This window comes from Trichosurus vulpecula, chromosome 3 (genome assembly GCF_011100635.1).
Source record: "Trichosurus vulpecula isolate mTriVul1 chromosome 3, mTriVul1.pri, whole genome shotgun sequence".
NCBI classification, from domain to species: Eukaryota; Metazoa; Chordata; class Mammalia; order Diprotodontia; family Phalangeridae; genus Trichosurus; species Trichosurus vulpecula.
This window is the reverse complement of record NC_050575.1, coordinates 407,236,050-407,262,312: the sequence shown is the minus strand read 5'-3', so window position 1 is coordinate 407,262,312 and position 26,263 is coordinate 407,236,050. Positions and strand designations below refer to the sequence as shown.

General features: G+C 40.8%; 2 protein-coding genes across 2 annotated transcripts in view; both read right to left on the bottom strand.

Moving 5' to 3' along the window:
* Positions 1-26,263, bottom strand: part of LOC118844120 (zinc finger protein 420-like) — a 444,485-nt gene that overhangs the window by 23,208 nt on the left and 395,014 nt on the right. The gene's annotated exons all lie outside the window — the stretch shown is intronic.
* Positions 10,832-26,263, bottom strand: part of LOC118842750 (zinc finger protein 383-like) — a 38,376-nt gene continuing 22,944 nt past the window's right edge. The window contains exons 3-7 of the mRNA XM_036750114.1: positions 22,319-22,571; positions 21,383-21,473; positions 16,902-17,028; positions 16,055-16,150; positions 10,832-14,316 (exon numbers count right to left, since the gene is read on the bottom strand). Of these exons, the coding sequence (XP_036606009.1) occupies positions 13,205-14,316; positions 16,055-16,150; positions 16,902-17,028; positions 21,383-21,473; positions 22,319-22,571 (1,679 nt within the window). The 3' untranslated portion in view covers positions 10,832-13,204. The remainder of the gene's footprint in view (positions 14,317-16,054; positions 16,151-16,901; positions 17,029-21,382; positions 21,474-22,318; positions 22,572-26,263) is intronic.

Sequence of the window (26,263 nt, the reverse complement as noted above, 5' to 3'; positions counted from 1 at the left end):
ATGTTTTGTTTACATTTCTACATGGAAAGATATGTATGATTCATGAGACCTAGTAGTATTAGGGTAGCTGAAGGGAATATGCATATACATATACATATATATATATATATATGTATATATATATATATATATATATACACACACACACACACACATATGTTATATGTACATATATATGTGTGTGTGTATGTATATATGTATGTGTAAATATATATAGACAGAGGGCATAGGGTGAGTTGAATATGAAGGGATGATAGCTAAAAAATAAAATCAAATTAAGGGATGAAAGAGGAATATATTGAAAGAGGGAGAAAGGAAGACATAGAATTGGGTAAATTATCTTGCATAAAAGTGGCAAGAAAAAGCAGTACTGTAGGAAGGGAAGAAGGGGCAGGTGAGGGGGAATGAGTGAATCTTGTTCTCATCAGATTTGACCTGAGGAGGGAATACCATACACGCTCAATTGGGTATCTTACCCCACAGGAAAGGAGGAGGAAGAAGATAAAAAAGGGGGATGATAAAAGGGAAGGCAGATAGGGGGAGGAGGTAATCAAAAACAAACACTTTTGAAAAGGGACAGGGTCAAGGGAGAAAATTCAATAAAGGGGGATAGGTTAGGAAGGAGCAAAATATAGTTAGTCTTTCACAACATGAGTATTGTGGAAGGGTTTTACACAATGATACATATGTGGCCTATGTTGAACTGCTTGCCTTCTTAGGGAGGGTGTGTGGGGAGGGAAGAGGGGAGAGAATTTGGAACTCAAAAGTTTCAAAAACAGATGTTCAAAAACAAAAAAAAAAAGTTTTTGCATGCAACTAGGAAATAAGATACACAGGCAGTGGGATGTAGAAACTTGTCTTGCCCTACAAGAAAGGAAGGGAAAAGGGGATGGGAGGGGAGTGGGGTGACAGAAGGGAGGGCTGACTGGGGAACAGGGCAACCAGAATATACACCATCTTGGAGTGGGCGGGAGGGTAGAAATGAGGAGAAAATTCATAATTCAAACTCTTGTGAAAATCAATGCTGAAAACTAAACATATTAAATTAATTTTAAAAAATAGCCATTAGATTAGCAAAGATTCTTCAAATTGATAAAATTTGGCCATTGCGCTGAATAATTATTAAATTGCTTCTGCCATTTTTCTGAAAAGTAAGGTAAGAATTTCAGCTAGAATTACGAAACTATTCATATTCTTTGACCCAATGGTCCCACTACTAGGTCTACATCCTCAAAATGTTAGTGAAAGCAAAGAACTATCTCTTCAATTTTTACAATAGCTTTTTGGGAAATTGCAAAATGATGAAAACCTACAGATCCAATGATGGCATTATGGTTAAACAATCATATGAACATATTATTTGCCTTTATGAATCTAACTTCAAAGCATAAAGAAAAAGAGAATGACACATAACGATAGACTGAAGAAAGGGCAATTAGGTTGGGACTAAATATTTTTAAAAGTAACAGCAGGAAAGCAACATAATCATAAAAAACAAAAAAAAATATCAGAAGAGAACTGAGAAGCAAAAGGAGCACATTACTTAATATCTTAAGTAACATGATTATTTTAAAAGGGAGAATGAATTCATGCAAGTGAGGCAGAGAATACCTGCTTAAGAGAAGATAACTTTCAATGAATAGAGGAGAAATAACTGCCCTGTACAGAGGCAACAACTTTCTTTGAGAGTGGAGGTACATTTTTGTAAAAGAGATACATAAAAAAGTAACTTCTTGAGGTAAAAAATGAAGTTTTAAAGTCTTAGCTCCTCTCAACAAGTCTGAGAAACTTTGATAGATCACTCTGTTCTACATTTTACCTAAAATTTACCTACATTTTGACCTAAAATTACCAACAGATCTGGATTTTGCAATGACACATCTGCTTGGTTTTTAAGAAGTGATGATCATTTCATATCAAATTAGTAATTTCAATAAGGGTCAGAGCCTGAACTGATTGACCAGAGGAAGAGCCAGAACTGACTAACTAGAGGAAGAGCTTAGGCTGATTAACCAGAAGAATAATTTGAACCTAGCAACCCCTTTGTTCTCTAAGTAAACTCAGAGAATAGCTTTTCCTATATCAACAAGGCCAGATCAGGCTGACCTAAGAGCATTCTTTCTTTTACCTGTTAATCATTAAGGATGAGACCCTTAACCCGAGAAAACTATCTCGAATAATATGACTTTTTCTTAATATTTTATGGGCATATACTATGTTGTGGAATGTTAATGGTAAATTAAACACAGAGATCCTGGGTTGTAATTCCAATTGACACTTTGTCACCTATCCTGATTTACTGTATTTACAACCTATTAAATTAAGGAAAATCCTTATCTAGTATCATGGTTAAACATACATGGGGATCATAAAAGTGAAGCAATGCAGGCATGCTGAGTTGGGACTAAGAAAACGTATCTAAACCTTCTCATTTCTTTGCTCAGGCAGTCAGACTTTGTCTGGCTCTATACATGTATGAATCCGCTAGCTTTAAGAGAATAAATGAATAAGTAATATAAAATTTTCTATCATCCAGCTTGTTGCCTCCTTTAACCAAACTTTCAGGTCAACAGATGTCACCTGGACAGCTGCTTCTTTGGATATCTGCCTCTGGCATCCAAAATGCTTCCTTTCTTTCCAACAGGTAGATCATATCTGGTTTGGAAACTGCGAATCCTGTTAGTTGAAAATGAAAAAGTACCAGGGAGTCACCATGGAGTTCCATCATAGAACAGATAGATGAAATACTCTTTCCAACTCTTAGTAGAAGGGTGAGGGAATAAGGCCCCATCAAGGATAACAAGAAATCAAATTCCAGGCATACTAAGCAAAGATCATTTTCCTGGAAACAGGTAGCACAAGTACTTGGCTATAAAACGATTAGGAATAGTTTTCTTTTGTATGCCAAGTAATAACTGTTAAAATCTTGAAAGTTGTCATAGCTTATATCAAGACTCCAAAGGGGTAGCTTTTCTTACCCAAAGACACCAAGTTCCTATAGTTCTCCAGCATCATATCCCTGTACAACTTTTTCTGAGATGAGTTCAATTGTACCCACTCCTCCTGGGTGAATTCCACAGCCACATCCTTGAGTGTCACTGATTCCTGAAATACCAAAAACATTTGTGCTTACCCAGCTATAGCTCTAACTGTTATGAAGTTGAAATGTAAACTGCTTGCAGCAGGGTGAAGAAACGCAGGGCATTAGGATAGCAAGTGGTACAGGGAATTGAGGCAATTTAGTCAACCATGCTGACTCGATTTTGTGACTTAATTCTGGAGGTAGCTCAGTTCTTTTTCTGTTCAATTACAGGTCTAGTCCAACTTCTGTCTTGTGAAAAAATTTATTCAATTGTGGAAATTGGGAAAAAACCTTACTGCATTGTTTGAACCAAGCCCTGCGTTACTGAGGAAAAGACTACCTCTACCTGCTATTCAGAGACTCTTTAACTAAGGATTGAGGTTACACTGAACAGAAACCCAGTCAGATCCAAAAAGAATGATGTAAGAAGTTTTCTCACATTTGTACATCTCAAGCAACCCTTATGTCTCATCTGAAAACTGGCCTCATACTGAACAATTAGTTGTTGTTTACACATTGCTTTGATTGTATACAGACACTTGGGGGGAGTGAAACACCTCTTTTCCTGAATTCAGGGAACTGAACCTGTTGCCTACCCCCCCTGTCAACATAAAAAGTCCCTTATCTTTCCTCCAATTAGAAATCAGATTACCTAACATTATATTATTTGCTTTTAATTAATTGGTCTTGTTTGTTTTTAATGTATAAAAGTATGTCTCCCCCTATATTCAGGGTCCAGATCTAAGTTAAGGAAGGGGCCTGGGTACATTTTGTTGTGCAACTGCCATGCATTGCTTAATAAACTGATACACTTAAAAGATAGAACCTTTATTTCCTGAGTCATTTCATCTTTCATTTGTCAGAAGGGAAAGTGCTTGCTTAAGGTCAAAAGGGGAGTAAATGGTAGGTGTGCACTCTGAGCCCAGGTCCTGCCAACCTCAAATCCAGGACTATTCTCACTGTACCATGTTGCCATTCCCTTTCTGTACAACCAGACCAAGGCCACAGTTGAATTTTTACACAAAATCATTCATAAAAGCACTCTTTGGGGCAGCAAAGAGGTGGAAACAAACTGAATTCTCACCAGTAAAGAATAGCTAGAAAAATGGCATATGAATAACACTAGATTATTACTATATAGTTAAAAATGACAAATATGAGGAATTCTGAGGAGCACTTGAAGATACATTAACTGACAGTGTACAATAAGCAGACCCAACAGAACATAATACACAAAACTACAAAAATACAATTAGGGATAAAAAAGAAGCTGGACTCCAAGTAAATAAAAAATAAATTTGAACATATTACTTATCAGACTTATGGATTGGCGAATAATTTATGGATAAGTGAGAGATAAGAGAGCACAAATAAATCCAATAATCTTGTATTCTGTCAGGACAAAAACTTATGAATTCATTATCTGGTAAAAATTCTTGTGAAAACTGGAAAGCAGAGTGGCAGAAACTGGGCATAGACCAGTACCTTACATCATTTACATAGACATTGATTTTGGAGAAAGGTGGTTAATTTGTCTTATGGGGCCCGACCATGAGTTATTGCTAGGCATAGTGTCCTTGGGCTGGGGAGAAAACTATCAGGTATAGTGTTTTGAAGCTAGGGAGAGAAATGTGATCTTGGAATGGGGATCCAAGCACAAGCACCCCATCAGATGGAAAGAATTTGGAACTCAAAATTTGAAAATGATTGTAAAAACAAGTAAATCTAATTTATTTTGTCAGGGGAGCATAAATAGAAGATCTCTGTGGTATCTTTTAGTTCTAAATACATTATTTTTTGATGCCCACAATTTCTAGGGTTACAGTACATGAAAAAACCATATCCTGGTCTTTACCCTGAGACTGTATTTCAGGAAAGCAGCAGGTGGCACTCACCTGTCCAGGCCTGGCTGTCAGCACAGGAGCCATTCCCTCTTCCTCAAGGCTTCCACCTACCAGGGCAGGGCAGAGGACACAGAAGGCAGAGCTGGGAAGGAAAGCAGAACCATGAGAATGTGGGGCCAGGCTGTGGGTCTGCCCTGATCAGAGACTAGGAAGCCCCACTCCTCCACTGGGAGGCTGGTATCAGATAGAAGGGCAAGGTACTGGGGGTGAGAGAGGGCCACAAGGAAACAGTCATGGGGGGAGGGAAGAAAACTCATTTGTCTCCTGGGGGGGACGCAGAAGGAAACACTCATGTGTGATGGTGGCACACGGAAAGTCATTTCTCTCCTGGGAGGGGTGCAAAAGGAAAGAACCATTTCTCTCCTGGGGCGGGCCACAAGGAAACCCTCATTTCTCTACTGGGAACAGAGGGCAAATGGAAACCCTCCTTTCCCTGGAGGGGGGAGGGAGCCCCTCCCGATGTCTTTGGGACAATTTCCCTTTACAGACAAAACAGGGCAGATGGGGACCCTCTCAGCAGGGCACGGACCCCTCCCCTGCACCATGGCAGGGGTGGGGGTGAGGTGGTGTTTCAACTGTCCGGCTAGCAGTTTCTGTGGGGGTGTAAGATCCACCAATGACCAGCACCCAGAAAGCTGCCAATACACTGCAAAAGCACAGGTTCTTTTGCTCTGCTTTAGCAAGGAAAGCAACGTTAAGTGGTTGACAAGCTTACTTTAATTCAGCATACAAATACCATTCACTTAGTTCAGGGGAAAAAGCCAGCACCCTAAACTTCAGAGTAAAATACAAACAAATCACAAACATCGACAGACAGCCCTTGTCTGATTCAAATCCCAATACATAGTTACCAGAGTTTAACAAAGTCTCAGCATCCAGATTTACGAGCTGCAGGGCTTCTAGCTACAGCTGCCTGGAGTCTCTGCATCAACACCATCGGGAGTCAGAGTCCTCCGCAAATGGCTCTGTCTTCTCTTCTTGTAGGATTTCAGACATCATCAACAGCCAACTGAATGACCAGCACTTAGGTTCCTATGATTGGCTCTTGAGTTAGCTCCTCCCCTTAGGCCCCTGGGAGGTTCACATCCACATAGGTTAAGTTAACACCTAATAGGAGTTGGAGCCTGGGGCTTAGCACTTGGTAAGACTCAATGAAATACAGTGAATTGCTCAAAGGAAACAAAAGCCAAACTCTTCAAGGGTACTTGGTTGAACTAAGTGTTAAGGGTCCATTTTGCTTACCAACACAGGTGGAGAGGGTGTCCTCTGGGGGACTCCTGGAGGAATAGAGCGGTCCCAGGACTTGGTTCCCTAAGATTCTGCTTCTGGGGAAGGGAAGAACTGAACCCTGGGGGGTCGGGGCACTCTGTCTCCAGCACCCAGATAGCCCTGGGGGAAGAGGGCAGGGCCTCCTCTTCACCAGACAGAATCAGAACACTCGCTAGCTTCGTGACCGGCCAAATCCCTTCACCCTGAGGGTCTCAGTCTCCCCAGATGGAAAATGGCCTGAAGCAAGAGGCAAACCACTCCAGCATGTCTGCCAAGAGAATCCCAAATGGAGTTCCAGACACCTGGAAACCACTCCGCGACCCTTCCCACGACCTCCGCCCAGGCAACACCGCCCTCCGGCCTCCACCCTCTGCTGCTCACGCCCCCTAACCCACCCGAAATCCCCCTCAGGGCCCCTCCCATCCCTTGCGCTCCCCAACCAGATCCCAGGCTCCGGCCCCGCAGCCTGCCTCCGGTCAGGCCCCAACCGGTTATGGGGGCCGCTCACACCTTTTCGGGTCAACTCAGGGCACAGAAGGGAAGTGGCCAAGCCCAAGCGTGAGAAAGGGGCGAAGAGCGGGGCGGACATGACGACAGAGGGACCGCCCACCCTCACTCCCTGGAACTTTGAAAATGCATCTCGGGTGAGCGAGGCCTACTGGGAATCGTAGTCTGGAGGCCAATGCGGTTTACACGCATGCCCGGGCTTCGGCTCCGACCCGGCCACCAACACCACGGTCCATGTCCTCCCAGGGAGGTGTGCCCCTGACGGGGGCAGTTCTTCACACCCAAAGAGCAGTAATGCCCTGTTTACCAAAGACTGCCGAGACCGGCCTGACCGCATGCCGAGTGCTGGAGGAGACAGAAGACGATGCACAGGCCCACGTGAGGCTTCCGTGACCCGGAGAAGGAGATGGCTTGTTATCCATAGGCCGCGGGAGCCCCGGGAGCCTCCTTGGCAGCCAAACGAGCTGCCGGGTCAGAGCTCCCAGGGCTAGTGTGGCAACTCCGGGGAGGACGGACTGCAGGGGGGAGCCAGAGGACCTGTCCCAGGATATCGGAGCTGCCACACGGAGATGGGGGCCCTTGGGACAGGAGTGGAGCAGTGGCAGAACTTTGCCCCAGGACAAGCCGCAAGCCTTGGCCAAGGGGGCATGGGATGGAAGTGGGAAAGTGAAAACTCCCTACAGGAGGTGGTCAGGGAAGATGACCGAAGACCAGTCGTGGGTCTGGACATGCCCTGTGCACAGGAGGAGACCAGCTGAGGCTTTAGCGGAAGATCATTCACGGGAAGTCAGCCCAGGACAGACAGGAGACTCCCACGATGAAATTAAAACACCAAGCAAAATGGTCTGAGGAGGAAATCGAGAAGTTGTCTGATGGATGCATGGACAACTTCTTCACCAACCCAGGAGTTTCTTCATGTGCAAGACTGGCCAGGTTCCATCTTTTGATTTCCCCTGATATTGCAGACGTAGCCCAGTGAGGAAGAATAAATGCTTCAAGGGCATCTTTTACAAGCCTGAGTAAGAAACAGAGGGACTCCCAGGGGACACTAACAAAACGTTGCTGCCCCTTTATTAGGACGCACTGGAGCACCAGACCTCATCAGTCTCTGATCTCACTACTCACTACTAAGTCCTTCTGACTTCTCTGGTACCTAAAGGAACAGAAATGCGAGGGGGAAATACCTCAGCTTCCAGCAAAAGCTGCTCCTGATTGGAACTACATTTAAACTAGAAGCAAACAACTTTTACAGCTGTTGTTTGGAATATGTGGCAATTTCCAGAGACCACTTTGGACAGGAGGTTTCAGTCTTCAAAATGAAGCAAAGAAAAAAAAACCCTCCCATCTCTAACCTGATAAAATTTGTCTTCCCTTCCTGTTTTTTGGGGTGGGGGAGCAGGAGAACACTTAAACATGAAGCTCCTGGCCAAGTCTAGGAGTGTCCAAATTTTCCACTTTCTCCTTCCCCAGAGAGATCCATTTCTTGACAGATCCTACCCTCTACCCATTGCACCTTCCAGCTCCCATCATACTTTGACACTTTTCTATCTGGCAAATCTATACTTGGTAACAGTCTCCTTACTAGTAAGAAACAACAGATTCTCTACTCCCTCCCAACCACCACTTGGTGGGGGACAATAACATAAAACAAATTCATGAACTAATAAATGTCTGCTTATATTCAGCAGCAAGAATCTGAACAGAGAACTTATTTAATGATAACTGCTTGGGAGGGCCAACTCAGAGGTCTCTTGGTTTTTCTCTCCCTGACCACTGATGTTCAAATCTATTCTGTCCTCCCACCAATTAGTTCCCCCTCCACAACTCCCTCTTGTGTGGGAGCAGCCTGGTCTGTGGTAGTGTGATACCTGAGCAGGCAGCTATTGCTAGAAAAGCCCTGCCCCCAGCCCCTAACTACAAACCCCAGTTTGCATATAAGAAAAACAGACTGAGTTCCTGCCCTTTGGCGTTCAGCAAGTGTCCTGGGCCCTCAAAGGCTTTTCCAAGAAATATAAACTAATTACCATAAAAAGCCTGATGCCTAACGGTATTCCTTTGTCTAACTGAGTGGGCTCAGAGATGTCTCTATCTTGTGTCAACAGACTAAGCTGGAGCATCCCTTGGTCTAGCTATGGCCATTAAGGATGAAAGCCTCGGCCCTAGACATTATCTTGAATTATATGACCTCTGCCTTATCTTCAGCCTCACCCGTGGGAGTTATGGCAAGGTGGACACAGGGATCCTGCGTTGTAATTTCAGTTGACACTTTGTCAGCTATCTGATATGTTGTATCTACAATCTATTGAGAAGGTTCCTTTTATCATGGTCATAAAAGGTACAGGTGTGCCAAGTCTGCAAAATGACATTTCAAGAGATAATTAACCACTGTACCCTGTATTTTCTATATAAACTACCTTTTCACTCCAATGCGGGGCCATTCTTGTTTTGGGCTAATTGCCCCTAAATGGACGCCGAGTAATAAATTCTCCATTTAAAACTTATACTCTGTGGAGCGTCTCACTTGCTCTCGGTATAACATTAGCAGGGGATGACAAGGAAGTGCAACGGTCCAGAGCTTCTCTATTTAGTCCACCACTGCCATTGCTTTGCATTTATGCTTCCTATTTTTCATTGTTTTTTCTGTGTGTAATGGTGGTCAACACATTCCACCTTAGAAAGTTTAGACATGTTCTAAATCCTGATTACAGCATTTTTAAATAAAATCTTACACTGGCAAGATATTAGGATACCATGTTTTCCAGAGCTAAGGCCCAAGAAAAAATGTGAGCCTGGAGCTTGAAAAAAAAAAAATCCTTTGTGCTCACCCTCTGGCAAAATCCCTTAATTGTTGTACTGCTTTGACCGACACTAGGTGTTCTCTGAGCTCAGACAAGCATAGGACAAGCTTGGGCAAGTACCCATGTTCTAGTCATAAAGCCCTGGTATGAATCAAACTTGTATCATTATTGCTGTTAACCCTCATTGTCAGGGCTATACTCACTGCCTAGCTATTGGTACAAGTATCGAGATCTCCTCCCACTGCCTCGGGTCCCCCCAAAAACGTCTCATTCTCTCCTTGCTGGCAAGCAGTTTCCCTCACTTTGAAATTGAACTTCTGTTTGAATTCTCATTCTCCTGCCTTTAGCCTGCTCAGTTGGGCACCCAGACAACCACAGGTTAGAAGGCAATTTGGCACAATTGACACTTTTAGCAATTATTTTCCCTTCTCCCTCAATGAACAGAAAAAAAAAGGAAAAATAAATCTTTCATATCATATATAGTGGAACAAAATACATTTCCACAATTATCATACCCAAAAGTCTAAATTTCATTCTGCAGTAAGAGAGGAGTACCAATCTTATCTTCAGTCCTCTTGAATCATGCTCTGCCTGGGATAACAACTTAAACAGGAGCTGTACAACTCTAGGAGAGTAGGTAACCTCTACACAGATCCAGACCAAAACAAACACACAGGCAGTCTTTCTCCTTCCCAACACATTCTCTACACAACTGATAAACTGATATTCCTAAATCATAGATCTGACCATATCATTCTCTTCCAAGGATTCAGCAGCTTTCCTACTGACTCTGGGATAAAATAGTCACCCCTTTGTTAAGCCCACTAGAGCTCTTTACAAGCTGATTACAGATGCTTGCCCTGCAGCAGCTGGAAAGGTGCCTCAAAACCATTGAAGAAGGGCTGGAAGAGAGCAGCAGCTCCAGAAACTGAGCCTGTTGGGACACATGTTGAGAGGACAGAAGTGCTGGAACAATGGGTTTCTAAGTAGTGATCTGTAGATCACTGGCACCTCTGAGAGACAAAAGACCAGGTGAGTCTCTTCCAGGACTGGTCAAGCAGCTGCACAGCCAACTTCTGGCTGTGTGCATTAGTCATTCACCAAACCCTTCCATTGCCCTAGAGCTCAAGCTTGATCCCCATTGGATTTTGCACCCATGTGGCTGGAAATGGCAAATTATTGGGGAAAAGAAAGGTAGGCAGAAATTTTAGGCTTTTATGCTGTCTTGTAGAAAGACCCAAGTCTAGGAGTTCAATGTTGCAGATACTTCCAAATATTTTTTAATCACTTAAATAAAAAAAAAACTACACATTTTGAACATCCTTTTTAACATTTTGAGTTCCAAAATTCTCTTTCTAGGCCCTCCATCACCCACTGATAAGGCAAAGAACATAATATTTAACACATGAAATAATACAAAAAATTTCTATACCAACCATGTACAAAATCAGTAAGAAAAACAAAGAAAATGAGAAAAAATTATACTTCAGTTTACATTGAGTTCTTCAGTTTCCTCTCTGGGGATACATAGTATGTTTCATCATGAGTCCTTTGGATTGATCTTGATCACAGTAGATAAGTCTTCAGTAATTAACGATCATTAAAATCTTGCTGTTGCTGTGTACAATTACCACCTGGTTCTGCTCCCTTCATTCTGTATCAATTCATATGGATTTTCACAGGTTTTTCTGAAACCACACCCCTCATGATGTTGTTGTTTAGTGGTTCAATAAAGTCCCCAGTCCCATTATAGGGGTTATCTTGGGGAAGATAATGAAATGGCTTTGCAATTTCCCTCTCCAGTAGCTTAAGGCAAATACAGCTTAAATGACTTCTCCATAGTCACTGAGCTAGTAAGTGGCTGAGGCCCTATTTGAATTCAGATTTTAGTGACCCCAGGCACAGTGCTCTATCCACTGAGCCATCTAGTTACCCATCTTTCATTTCTTACAGCAAAATGGTATTCCATTCCAAACATAAACCACAACTTAACCAGCCATTCCCCAAATGAGAAGCATCCCCTCAATTTCCAATATTTTGGTACCACAAAAAGAGCTGCTATGAATATTTTTGTACACAGAAGTCCTTTTCTTTCAATTTCTTTGGCATGTATTTCAAGTAGTGTTACAGCTAGGAAAGGGGAATGCATTATTTTATAGGCCTGAGGGGACAGTTCTAAAATATTCACCATAATAGGCTGGATCAGGTTTGAACTCTGCATTAGTATCTGTATTTTTCCATATCCCCTCCAGAATCAGTCACTTTCCTTATCTATCCTATCCTTATTATGTCACCCAAACTGATAGGTGTGAGGGGGTATTTCAGAGTTCTTTTCATTTGCATTTCTCTAATCAAAAGTGATTTAGAGCATTTTTTCTTAAGACAATTGTTAGCTTTGATTTCTTCTTCTGAAAATCCCATTTATATCCTTTCACCAGAATCAGAATCCTATTCTACATTTCATATATCACCAGTTAAATGACAAGGCCCATGGCTACCTTAAAAGAGTATTAGCTACTACTGCTGTTTAACAGCACTTCACTGATTTCCTTCACTTAGATATTCAGAACACTGGGCAGAAGCGATACAGCTTCAACATCTGCCACAGGCCCTTTGTAGGCTTTTAAAAGAGTAATATGATTCCAAATCTTCATAGTTCAGTGGCTACTCTGATAAATATGAGCAGAAGCAACACCAGGAACACAGCTCAGATTATGATACATTCCTTAAACAGTCAACAAGTATTTATCATACATCAGGACCATCTGATGGCCAAGAGGTCATCCATATGCCTCCTGCATGCCACCTGCCCAGGCATCAAACTTGGGCTCTCCCAATACCACTACCCACTCAGTATCCTCTGGCTCTACCACCAAATCCTCTCCATACTAAAAGACCCATGGGAGAAAAACATTAATCTTTCTCCCCTTAGAGGGCTCTGAAGATGGGAGGGATATCTCCTTTCCTGGGGGCTAAATTAGGACTCTTAGAACTTCATATAAGAACTCAGAATCATAATCTACACAGCTAGGGGATCCTCCCACTTTCCTTACATTCACAAAGCTTTTAGAGTATGAATGCTCTGATAGACATCAGGAGAACATCCTCAGTCAAAATGCTTTCCCACATGCATTACAAAACTCTTAAGGTTTCTCTCCAGAATAGATTCTTTGATACTCAGTAAATTGTGTCCTCAGGCTAAGTCATCCACATTCATTACATTCCTAAGGTCTTTCTCCAGTATCAGTGCTCTGATACTGAGTAAGTTCTAAAATCAGGAGGAAGGTCTGCCCATGTACAGTGTATTCATAATTCATTCATTCTCTTCAGGATGAATTCTGTGATGTCCAGTAAATTCTGAGCTGTATTTGAAGGCCTTCCCATACTCCTAATATCCAAAATATCTTCCTAGTATGAATTTTCAATGCACAGTAAATTATACCTTAAAACTGAAGGCCTTCCCAAATTTACTACATTCATAAGTTTTCTATCCTGATTGCTCTGATATGCAGTAAATTGTAGTTTCCTCTAAAAGACCTTTCCATATTCATAAGGACCTTAACCTGTATAAATTACCTGACATTCAATAAAATCCAAGTTGTGATGGTATTTCCCCCCACCCCTTTATATTCATGAGGAATCTCTCATGTATGAGTTCTCTGATGGCCATAGAGTTGTGTACTCTGTAAAAAAGTCTTCCCACATTCACGACATTCATAAGGCCCCTCTCTAGTATGAATTCTCTGATGCTTATTGAGCTTTTCCTTCCTCCGGAAGGCCTTCCCACAGTCAATACATTCATAAGGTTTCTCTCCAGTATGAATTCTCTGATGCACAGTAAGACGTGGCTTCCTCCTGAAGGTCTTCCCACATACATTACATATGTAAGGTTTCTCTCCAGTATGAATTCTCTGATGTTCAGTACGTTGTGTCTTACTCCTGAATGCCTTCCCACATTCACTACAATCATAAGGTTTCTCTCCAGTATGAACTCTCTGATGTTCAGTAAGTTGTGTCTTACTCCTAAAGGCCTTGCCACATTCACTACAATCATAAGGTTTCTCTCCACTATGAATTCCCTGATGCACAGTCAGTTGTGTCTTTCCTCTGAAGGCCTTCCCACATTCACTACATTCATAAGGTTTTTCTCCAGTATGAATTCTATAATGCACAGTAAGACGTGGCTTCCTCCTGAAGGAGCTCCCACATATATTACATTTGTAAGGTTTCTCTCCAGTGTGAATTCGCTGATGCACATTAACATCTGTCTTACTCCTAAAGGCCTTTCCACACTCATGACATTCATAAGGTTTCTGTCCAGTATGAATTATCTGATGCACAGTAAGTTGTGTCTTACTCCTGAAGGCCTTGGAACATTCACTACATTCATAAGGTTTCTCTCCAGTATGAATTCTCTGATGAAAAACATAATGTCCCTTAGTCTTGAAAGCCATCCTGCATTCACTACATTCATAAGGTGTGTCTCCAGTATGAATTCTCTGGTGCACAGCAAGACTTGACTTACTACTGAAGGCCTTCCCACATACACTACATTCACAAGGTTTCTCTCCAGTATGAATTCTCTGATGCAGACGAAGTTCTGATTTGTAGATGAAAGCCTTCCCACACTCTTTACATACATAAAGTGTCTTTCCAGTGTGAATGCTCTGGTGCACAGTAAGTTGTTTCTTACTACTGAAGGCCTTCCCACATTCACTACATTCAAAAGATTTCTTTCCAGAAAATTCTTTTCTCCCTGAAAGAAAGAATAAAGAGCTGATTAACAGTCCTTTTTCTTCCATTTCCCAAGGTTCCTACTTGGTCAAAAGGTTTCAGAGCTATTTTTTTGCCTTCCCACTTGAGAAGACTAGTCTCACCACTCTTTCACTAAAGATCACAGTTTATCTTATGTGAAAATAAGAAGACCCAAAATTAACATATACATGAATTGACCTAGAGTGAAATTACCTGGAAAGATGAACAAGATGAATTTATTTTAATATAAATGGTTTACATTTCAGTAGAATAAGAAATGAAAAAGTATCCTTAAAAACTAGATGACTGACAGTTTGTAAAAGTGGGCCTAGAGTCAGTAACATTAAACTTTCTGACATCATGTCAGGACTCAAGACACTAGCTGTGTGACCCTGACCAGGTCCTTTAACCATATTTGCCTCCCTTTCTATACCTTAAAAGTGACTTAGAGAAGGAAAAGGCAAACTGCTGCATGATTTCTAACAAGAAAACCCCAAATTAGATCATAAAGACTTGGAGACAACCAAAAAGTGATTGAACAAAAGAAAAATGTATTCTTAACATTCAAGGTGGAAATAGGAAGGGAAAACACCGAGCAGAAAGTAAAAGAATTGATAAGCTTAGCACAAAGAGACATAGAGTAAATTATAGAAAGAAAAAAACTTGAGGAAAGGGGGCCATACTGAAAAATTGTTGCCATACAGACCTCTTAAAAATCCAATATGTCTACTGTGTAAGGCATGGATTACTTCCATAAGGCTAGGATCCAATTCCAAAACAGTAAATGATCAAGACAGGCAGGTATTATTCACAAGGCAAACTATGAATAACTGCCTGAAACAATATTGAAACTCTAGTAATCAAAGAATTACAATTCAGAACAATTTGAAGGTATCACCAAATACTCATCAGATAGGAAAAGATACTTTAAAATAACAAATTTTGCAAGTTATGCTGAAATACGTACTTATTTAGCAACTGACGCCATTTTCCTGAAAAGAAACAAAGCAACTTAGGTTTTAGATAAAACTTCATAACTACTGACCCAAAGGTCCCACTACTAGGTCTACATCTTCATAACGTTACTGAAAGCAAAAACATTTCTCAAAAATATCCACCATAGCCTTTGTGAAATAGAAAAATACTCAAAACCTATAGGTACAATGATGGCATTATGGCTAAACAAATACCATCATAGGAATATATTATTCTGCCTCAATAAACATAATTTCAAAGCATAAAAAAAAACAGGGTGACATGTAACATGATAGACTGACAGAAGGAAAATTAGGTTAGGATTAAATATTTTATAAACTAACAGTAACCAAAAAAATAAGCATCAAGCAATAGAGAAGAAAGTATGAGAAGAGGATGCAAAAAGGCATACTGTTAATAGTTTAAATGACTTGCTTACTTTAAGAGGGAGAATGTATTCACGCAACTGAGGCAAGAAAATGCCTGTTTAAGATAAGGTAATCTTCAATAAACAGGACAGAAATACCTACCCCACAATGAGGCAATCACTTGCTTTGAAAATGGAGGTACGTGTGGATAAAGAGATGCATAAAAAAGTAACTTCTTGTGTTAAAAATGACATTTTAAAGTCTCAGCTCTCCTCAACAGGCCTGAGAAGCTTTGATAAGACCATCTCGTTCAACATGTCAAAAAAGCTTTGACCTACAATGACCAACAGAACAGTATTTTCCAATGATCCATTTCCTTGGTTTTTATGTAGTCACCTGGACAGCTGCTTCTTGGAATATCTGCCTCTGGCATCCAAGATGCTTCCTTTCTTTCCAACTGGTAGATCACATTGGGTTTGGAAACTGCAAATCCTGTTAGTTGAAAATGAAAAAGTGCTAGGCACAGTTATCTCAGAGCTCAAACATAGAACAGAGAGATGTAACACTCTTCTCAACTCTTTGTAGAAAACTGGGGGAATAAAGGGACAAAAATTATCTTCCACCATCTAAGGCACTGTCCTGGTTAGCTGGTTTTGTCTGTGATTAATCTTTTTGCAACAAGAAAGGACTTAAAAGCCTAGATGGAAGGAGAGGTAGGGTTTGTTTTCTTTTGTTGTGTTTTTATTTAGTGTGGAGGGAAGAGACCTTACATTAAAAAAAATCCATAAAATTTAATCAAAAAATTAAAAATTAGTTCAAACTCTCCTTGGGAAAAAAGTAGGCATGCTAGAAAGATGCCTAAAATAGTACAAACGACCAACAAAGAATAATCTTTTATTTAGGAATGGGATACAGAGTAGAACTATGGAAAAATAGTTTCATTTGACTACTTAGGCAATGGGAACATTTAATAATGATAAAACCTACACTGGGATTGAACAAACAGTCTTGGATTTGAAGTAAAAGAGAGGGGAAGATACATTCTGAAGGACAGCAACAAATCAAGAATCAATTTTCAGGCACAGTGAGGAAAGACCATTATCCTGGAAACAAGAAGCTCAAGCATCACCTCTCTGGGGCTACACAAGGACTAGAGAACATCTTCCTTTTGTATGCCAAAGAATAACTGTTAAAATCTTGAAGGTCAACATTATACATACTGCAAAGGGGAAGCTGTTCTTACCCAAAGATACCAAGTTCCTATAGTTCTCCAGCATGACATCCCTGTATAACTTTTTCTGAGAGGGGTCTAAATGTATCCACTCCTCCAAGGTGAATTCCACAGCTACATCCTGAAATGTCACTGATTCCTGAAACACCCAAAACATTTGTGCTTAGTCTTTCACTGATAACACACTAGAGGCACTGGAGGTTTCAGACTCCATCCTCTAACAGGTTCACTCTTGATCTGGTCAGACAGAAAGGTCAGCTTTGGAGGGGTTAATAATAAGCTTTATTCTAGTCTAGTTTTCTCAGAAGGGTCACTGATAATGAGACTACTTTATTCTAGTCTAGTTTTCTCAGAAGGGTCACTGATAATGAGACTATCAACCCCTACAGTATCCCCTAACAAAGCATTCCCTTTACTTATCTGTAATCCAGTACAGTGACTGGTGAATAATAGGTATCTCAGAATTCCTCTCTCATTAGACTGTAAGCTCTTTGAGGGCATGGGATAGGCTTGCTTTCTTTGTATCCTAACAACTTAGCAGAGTGGATGCTTGTTGTTCCTAATGGATCCAATGACTTCAACTTCAAAGGTGGGTGGGCTTTTTTGTTTGGTTGTTTTTTGCCTTTCTCCTAATGAACACGATCCTGCTCAATGCTCCTGGAACCATAAGAGCCAAGGTGAGCATCTCATATCTGCAACACTGTGGGAAAATGTTGTACAGCTGAAAAGGATGGTGCAGGGTCATTTTTTTCCAATTCATATATTTAGAACTGAAAGAGACTTGAGAGTCCAACTTTCTCATTTTACAAATGAGGGAAGTGAGGCCCAGAGAGGGAAAGTAACCTGCTGACAGTCAAAAGGGGGTAAACTGCAGATCTATACTTTGAACCCAGGCTTTCTCAACCCCAAATCCAGAGACATTTTCACTCCACCATGCTGCCATACCCTTTCTCTATAACCAGAACAAGGCCACAGGTGAGTTTATACATAAAAAACTTTTATTATTCTTTGGGGGCAGCAAAGAACTGAAAACAATCTGAATTCTCACCAATAAAGAAGGATTGCAAAAAAAGTGGCATATGAATACAACAGATATATTATACGGTTTGAAATGACAAATATGAGCAATTTTGAATACTAATGGAAATGCAAATCAAACAATGCAGTGCAAAATAAGCAGCTCCAACCTTATATTATACACAAATACTACAAAAATAGATCTTTAAAAAGAAAAAGATGCTCAACTCTCAATAACTGGAAAAATGACACTGTTTCTAACAGCAGAGGAGATGGAGATCACTAGAGAGGAGCATGTTCTCTGAATTATCCAGAAGAGTCACTATAAGGGGAATTTTTCAGTAACTATGTTTCTTTGCCACAAAGCAAGGTGAGCGAGAGAAAACTTTTTCCAGAAAAGACTGAGGTAAATAGCATAAAGCACGGTAGGAAAATAAATAAATAAAAGCCTTTTCTGATTGGTCACTAACCAACTCATTTCAAAAGGTGATCTAGCAATGTGCCAGCATTGGAAGTCACTGGCCTAAGCTTTGAAGAATCCAATGTCTGTTTTTTGAAACTTGACACCAGTCCCCTTTCAAGTTCTGTGGCACCAACCCCATTCTCCAAAATCTTGCAGGGATACCTGAGAATGGCTAAGCAATCAAACACATTGTACACTTCTTTCAGAACAACTGGATCCTATCTATCTCTCTTTACCTTGGGTTTCCACTTCTTGTTGACAACTTGGGGGCTCTCAATCCCACTTCAAAGATCTTCATTTTTCAAAGGGAAAATTTAAGCCAAGCAAGAGATTACTTCTTTAGGTTTCTCTCAGGCATCCCTCCTTATCATCATCCCATCCTCCCCTAAACTTGGTCCTCACTACTCTTTGATCCCTTGCTTGCCTCCAAAATAGTTTTTTTTTAAATCATTTTGTAACATTTATGATCAGAATCACATCTTTGCGGGCCTTGTTGTCTTTCCACTGATCTTTTACTATCTCTTTTTTATTCATCTTCAGTTAATGGTACTTAAAGCCATTTTTATTATCAGAATTAGCTATGGTGGAATCCTAATAAAGCTGCCCTCGGCACCAATATTCTCACTTCCTTATAGGCCCCACTGAACTGCAAGCCCACTGCCCATACCTAGCCTCTCACCTCTTCCCCAACTCAATATCCTAACTTCTTCATATATGCCTCACTGCTCACTAAAACAAGTGTATCCATGAACTCATATTTCTCACAGAACAGGTGTGTCCACGTGATGGGATGCCACTACCTCTAGCTAGCCACTGCCCCCAAATCCATTCCTCATATTTCCCTCAGAAACAGCAGGTATGGCCATGTACTCAACCACAACCACATCCATCTAATCTCAGAAAGGACAACAATAGCTAGCCAATCAGAAAGCAGCACCACCAGCATACCCAAGGAGAATGTGGACCCCAAAATAACAGAAGGGACTTCCCCTAAGTAGGCACCTGCACAGTAATAGTAAAAGCTGTCCTTTAGGTGAACTTATGACATAGAGAGGCTTATTCTAATATTATCATACATACATATCTCCCCCATTGGTTTTTCTGTATGCATTGTGGGTAATCTCAATGTGCAGTTCCACTGTCGCGGGGATCCTTTCTCTATGACCTAATGTCTTAACATAACCCTCCTGCCTTTTTAATATTCATAGTTTCTGTTATGTAATTGCATCTTTGCCATATGAAAATCCATCTTGCTTTCTCTGAAGTGGCTAGCTCCTCTTGGAACTCAGCCCACTTTGTGAGAGGCATCAATCTCAATAAATACCTATGCTTGGATTAAAGGTGGTCTGACTGAATTCTTTGAGACAGTTCTACCACAATATATCATGAAACCCCAACAGTTAGGCTTCAAGTCAATCAGCTATTAACAAATACAGCAGTCTCACCTACAAGCATTCTGACACATGGTCTGGTGTTCTTTTCTTAATACTTTGCTGCCTCTTACTCTTTAATTCAATTCACTTTAACATAGCAGTTCTCCAAAATGCAAATTTGAATCAAGAGCTTAAGTCTTAACCTTCTACTATATACAAGATAAAAAAGAGGACCACTCACAACAAAAGGGATTCTTCTCAACCATCCTCCTTGAGTGCCAGGAAGCAGGAATACCCTGAACAAAAATATGTTTTCTAGCACTCCTACTTCCCCCACTCCATTGGGAAGAAAAAGATGAAATCCACGTAATGAATACACCCATAAGGTACTTAAATATTTCAAATTTGTCTCTTTCTTCACCCTTCAATTTTTTTTCCATTATTACACGTAAAAATAACTTTAAATATCCATTTAAAAAATTTTCAATTCTAATTTTCCTTTGAACACTGCCTCTTCCATTGCTCTTTTTCCAAAGGTAGAGAGCATTTTTTTTTTCACCATAAGTCCTTTGGAACTGTATTGGTTCATTGATGGCTGAGAATAGCTAAGTCATTCAGAGCTGATCATCATACAGTATTGCTGTTACTATGTATGATGTTCTCCTAGTTTTGCTCATTTCAGTTTACACCAGTTCATGTAAGTCTTTCCCAGAAAAACAGTACTCCACTACAATCCTATATCACATGTTCAGATATTCCCCAATTGATAGGCATTCTCTCAATTTCCAATTCTTTGCCACCCCAAGAAAAGTTGCAATAAATATTTGCATAAATATTGGTCTTTTTTATTATTGTTTTTCTCTCTCTGGGATATAGACCTAGTAGTGGTATGGCTAGAACAATGGGTATTGCTGATTAATTGTTATGCTCAGAAGATCAAACCATGGTTTCCTTGGTGATTTCATCTTTCACCCAACATAGATGGCTATCTGTTGGGGAATGGCTGAAAAAGGTCTTTGATATGATGGTGAGAGAATACTATTATGTACTAAGAAATGACAAGGGAGCAGGATGGTGTCTAAGTTCAGAAAAACCTGAGGAGACTTCTATGAACTGAGGCAAAGTGAAGCTAGCTTAATCAGAACATTGTGGCCAGTAATGCCAATACTGAAACAATGATCAACTGTGAAAGACTTGCCTACTTTGTTCAATACAATGGTGTATGAAAATTCAAAAGATTCAAGGTGAAAGATGAAGTGAGAACTGATGAACTCTGAAAGCAGATGAATAAATTTTTCAATTTTCTTTTGTTTTAATGCCTTCTTTTTTTTGCAATGTGGTTAACATAGAAATCTTTTTTATGTCTTCATGTGCATAATGTCTATCTTGTTGCTTGCCTTGTCAATTGGTGGGGAAAGGGCTGGAGGAAGGGAAGGAATCTGGATTCCAAAATTTTAAAATGAATGTTAATTTAAGAGTAGGTGGTATCAGGTCAAAAGATTATCTCTATGGTATCTTTTAGCTCAAAATACAGGATTCTCTGATGGCCAAAATTTTTAGGGTTATAGCACATGAGAAAAATGTATCCCATATTCTTTAGACTGAGATGGGGTTTCAGGAAAGTAGACTGTGGCACTCACCTTTCTGGGCCTAGTTCTCAGCACAGGAGCCATTCCCTCTTCCTCAAGGCTCCCACCTACTGGGGCAGGGTAGAGACTGCAGAAGGCAAAGCTGGCAAGTAATGGAGAACCATGAGAATGAGGGGCCATGGTGGGGGTCTCCTCTGCTCTGAGAGGAGGAATCCCCACTTCTCCAGGAGGGTTGGGGGTGGGGGATCAGGGAGGAGGTGTGATGATGGGAGGGGCGGGGTGAGAAGACCTGAAGTAAACAGTCATTTCTCTCCTGGGGGGATGCGTGCCTAAGGAAACAGTCCTTTCGGGGGATGGGGTGGCAGAAGTAAACACTCATTGCTTTCCTGGGAGGGGGGGAGGGGCAGAAGGAAACACTTCTGCCTTTGAACTAATCAACCAATCTCTCTTTACAGACAGAACAGGACAGATGGGGGACTCTCTCAGCAGGGCAGGGACCCCCGGCAACATGGCCGGGGGGGGCGGGGTGGAGACAGGCTGAACCCTGGTGGGTCGGGGCAGCTCTGTCTCCAGCACCCAGATAGCCCCGGGGGGAAGACGGCAGGGCCTGCATGCAGGAAAGCTCCTCTTCCTCAGACAGAATCCGAACACTCGCTAGCTGCATGACTCTGGCCAAATCCCTTCACCCTGAGGGCCTCAGTCTCCCCGGATGGAAAATGGCCTGAAGCAAGAGGCAAACCACTACAGCATGTCCGCCAAGAGAATCCGAAATGGGCTCCCGGGCAGCGGGAAACCACTCCGCGACCCTTCCCATGGCCTCCGCCCAAGCCACGCGGCCCTCCTGCCTCCACCCCCTGTTGCTCAGGCTCCCACCCCCCCCGGAAGCCCCCTCAGGGCCCCTCCCGCCCCGTGCGCTCCCCAACCAGATCCCGAGGCTCCAGCTCGGCCCCAGCCTCGCAGCGCGGCCCGGCTACGGGTGCCGCTCACACCGTTTGGGGTCGATTCAGGGCAGGGAAGGCAAGAAGACAACCCCAATTCGAGCTGGACAGCTGAGGAAGCAGGGCGGACGTGACGTCAGAGGGATCGCCCCGTTCCCTACGTCCCGGAGCTTGGAAAAAGGCACCTCGGGTGAGCGAGGCCTTCTGGGAATCGTAGTCTGGAGGCGGCTGCAGTTTCTGCGGTTTCTGAGCCCCAGCCACCAAGGCCAATAACCTTCCTGTCCCTCCTTGTGGGTGTCGCTCTGACGCAAGCAGTCCGTCACACCCCAAGGGGCGGAAATGCCACGTTTACCGGTTGCCGAGGCCGGCCTTACTGTATCCCAAAGAGATCAAAGAAAAAGGGAAAGAACCTAAATGCACAAAAATATTTAGAGCAGCTTTTATTTTTGGTGGAAAAGAATTAGAAATTGAGTAGATGTGAGGAATCACTTTAAGATTACAGGGGAGAAGTCTTAGGACCTGGGTAATTCCGGTAACTCATCCATTTCTGAAAATAGTGAGTGAAACTCGAGGGAATTCAGCGAATTAGGACAGCAAGTGGTTAACTGTGGGAATTAAGTGAACCACACCGAGTCCATCTTGTGACTCAATTATGGAGCTAGCTCAGTTTCTAGTCAATGATAGGTCTCCCCAGTACAATAGTTGCCTTCTAAAAAAACTTTATTCAATTATTGAAACTGGCAAAGCTTATTGCATTGTTTTCACTTTCAATTCACCGCTGGGAAACTAAACAACCTCTCCCTGTTTTTTGGAGCCCCTTAACCAAGGACCTACATTATGATGACAAAAAAAGCCAGTCAGATCCAAAGACTGATGTAAGGAGTTTCTCACAGTTGAACATCTCAAGCAATTCATATGTCTTACCTGAAAACTAGTCCTAAATTGATCAACCAGTTATTGCTTCCATGCTACTTCAATAGTTTAAAAACACTTGTGGGGAGTGGGACTACTCTTTTCTTGATTTCAGGGCATTGAACCAGTTCACTCTCCCCATGGGAACATGGAAAGTTCCTAGCTGGTCATCCAATTAGAAATCAGATTGCCTGGTGGTGTAATATTAACTTTCAATTAATTGACCTTATTTGATTATTTTAAAAAATCTATCTATCCCTGTATTTGGGGTCAGGCCTAAAGTGAGGAAGTCTGGTCCTTGTTTCTTGAAAAATTGACATGCACTGCTTAATAAATCACTATGCTCAGAAGATCAAACTGTTGTTTCCTTGGCCATTTCATCTTTCACCCACCACAGATGCCCATCAACTGTGGAGTGGCTTGTAAGAGCAATTTAGATTTGAAGATCTTTCCCACCCATTAATAGGCCATGTGACCTGCTTACCTCACAGGAAGCCTAAGTCACATGTGGTAGGGCAAGTTCTCCTATGGGCTCAGATGTCCATTTTGGAGCAAGAGCAATCTTTAGATGTGACAGACCTAACAGGGGTTCCCAGAAGACATACAATTTGATAATTGAGAGGATACAGCACAACATAGGTAACATGGCTAAGTTCAGTTTCCCAGCCATGCAGACCTAGGTTCACACAATACAATAATGTTTTTCTCACAATTTACAAAATTGCATAAGTTTCCATTTACACATTAGATAACAAAAAAAAAAACTTAAACATGAACCGTACAAAGCAATGCAATCATTATTAACAATGTTAACTAACATTAAATTCCTTGTATCCCAGTTACTTATTCCCAATGTCCATTTAAGCAGCACTTTTTTTAACCCCAGATGCCTGATGTAGTTATCTGGTCCCTGTATAGCCTTTCTTTGACAATAGCTTTTATTCTTAGGACAGCTCAAAAAGGAAGTTCTGCTTCTCTGGTTCAGGTCTAGAAGTTCCCGGGTAATTCTGACAGTATAGATTAGTACAATCACTTAAATTTGGTTTTCCATTTTTGAAACATCAGAGAATTTCAGTTTATATATCATCTGCTGCTTCTATCCTTACCTAAACCCTGTACCTGGTATAAGAAACTTTTAAAATGTGGAAGTCCTTACAGAAAATAAGCTCATCTGCCTTTTAAAATTATCACACACTTTAATAAAGGAGAAATAATTTCACTTTTTACCACTATCTTATACAATTTTGTGCAAAAATCCAAATTTAAGATCTATTTATGAAAACATAATAAATTTTGGAAGCCAGTCATGTACATCTGTATATAATTCTTAGAGGAATCAATCTGATCCTGTTACTTTTCTCAAAATTTTGCTTTCCTATTTAATTAGATATCTATCACATTACATCTTTGTCTTATAACTTTGTCTAATCATTTTCTTCTTTTGGAGGATGTTATTTCTATATTATATTTATTTGGGGAATACAGGTTAAAATTCTAAGCTATTCATTCTTACATCACATTATAGTAACTCAGAGATATTCCAATATCCATCTATTACCTAATAGATTTAGCATTGTGTTTACAAAACTTCTTGATGATATAAATTTGCTATAAAAGGAAGGACAATGTCATATATCTTACCAGAAGGAAAGAACTTCCCTAGCTCTGTTTGATTCCAGGCATGAGTCATATAGTCACTGATGCTGAAATCAGGGCTTAGGAATAATCATGTGGGGAACTTTCCTTTATTCAGAAAGGAAATAGCAAAATTGGGAAATAGAGTCAGGAAGATCCTACCTAGGCCATGTCCAAGGTTGTCTTCAAAACTCTTCCCAGGCACAGACATTCACCTTTATCAGTTCTCAGCCTATAGCACATGCCATTCTACTATTGGCTTTATGACACCTGTCCCTGTAATCAGAGCTTGAAACAATAGTAAATTGCAGTAACATAAAGTCTTAAATAGCAAATAAACATGGGCTGGTATCCTTCAGATAGGGCCGTCCCAAATTTGATTGAGCATTAATTATCAAATCAAGTTACACAATTTTTCAATCTTCTCAAAATATTTCCTCACACTCTCTCAACATACTTAAACCATCTGAAACTAGTACAAAGGTATCCAGAGCAATTATCTAGGGACAGGAGGGGCTTGGATAACTCCCATTTGTCCCCAAACCTTCTTATCTGCTTTTCATATTTCCAGTCAAACCTTTATTTATCTTTACAAATCTTTCAAACCCACTATTCAGCCTTCCTTTACATGTCAACCATAAGACAAGATAGCTCATAAGTTATTACTCTTTACTAACATAACCACTGTACTGGAATCCCATTCCAGCTTAAGCAATACAAAGAGGTTAATGAATAACCCCACAGGTTGTTGGATTTATGTCTTTGTTTCACAAGCTTGTTTATTCTTCCCCAATTGTACTCATTCTGGAAGAAAGAGATACCTCAGGAATTACATATTATAAGTTCAAACACCAATTTTCACCTTTACTTAGGCCATGGAATAGCTACAAATTCAGATCAAGATGGCAAGGTCTCTTGTGCTTTACAACTCATTACATTAATGTAGTAATAAATTATCTTGAAAACTTATCCTGATATTAAGAGGAACAGTCACTAAACTTTCATGAAGAAAATCAGTTGGACAACTCTAAAATGATAGGTGTCTCCTCCTTAAAGCAAAAATAAACCCTTAAACATTGGGATTCATTCACAAATTCCAAAAGTGCTGTCATAAATTATTCCATAAACCTCCAGATTAACATACATAAATATATCTTTAGATGATATAGGCTTGAAAATCACACCCCTATATTTTTCCAAGGATTCTCATTTGCTCAATAGGAATTCTGCAACACCTAAACCTTTTGCACAGAGTTTATAAGAACTTAAATATATACAGAGGTTGGAAATCTATCCTAATTTATTCGCTCTTTGTCATATATATATATATATATATATATATATTGCACAATTTTTAGCCTAACATCTAGATTATAAGAGAAATTGCTTTTTCATAAATTCCAAAAGTATTACAACAACTAAATTCCTTGTTACTAAAGAATTTCTA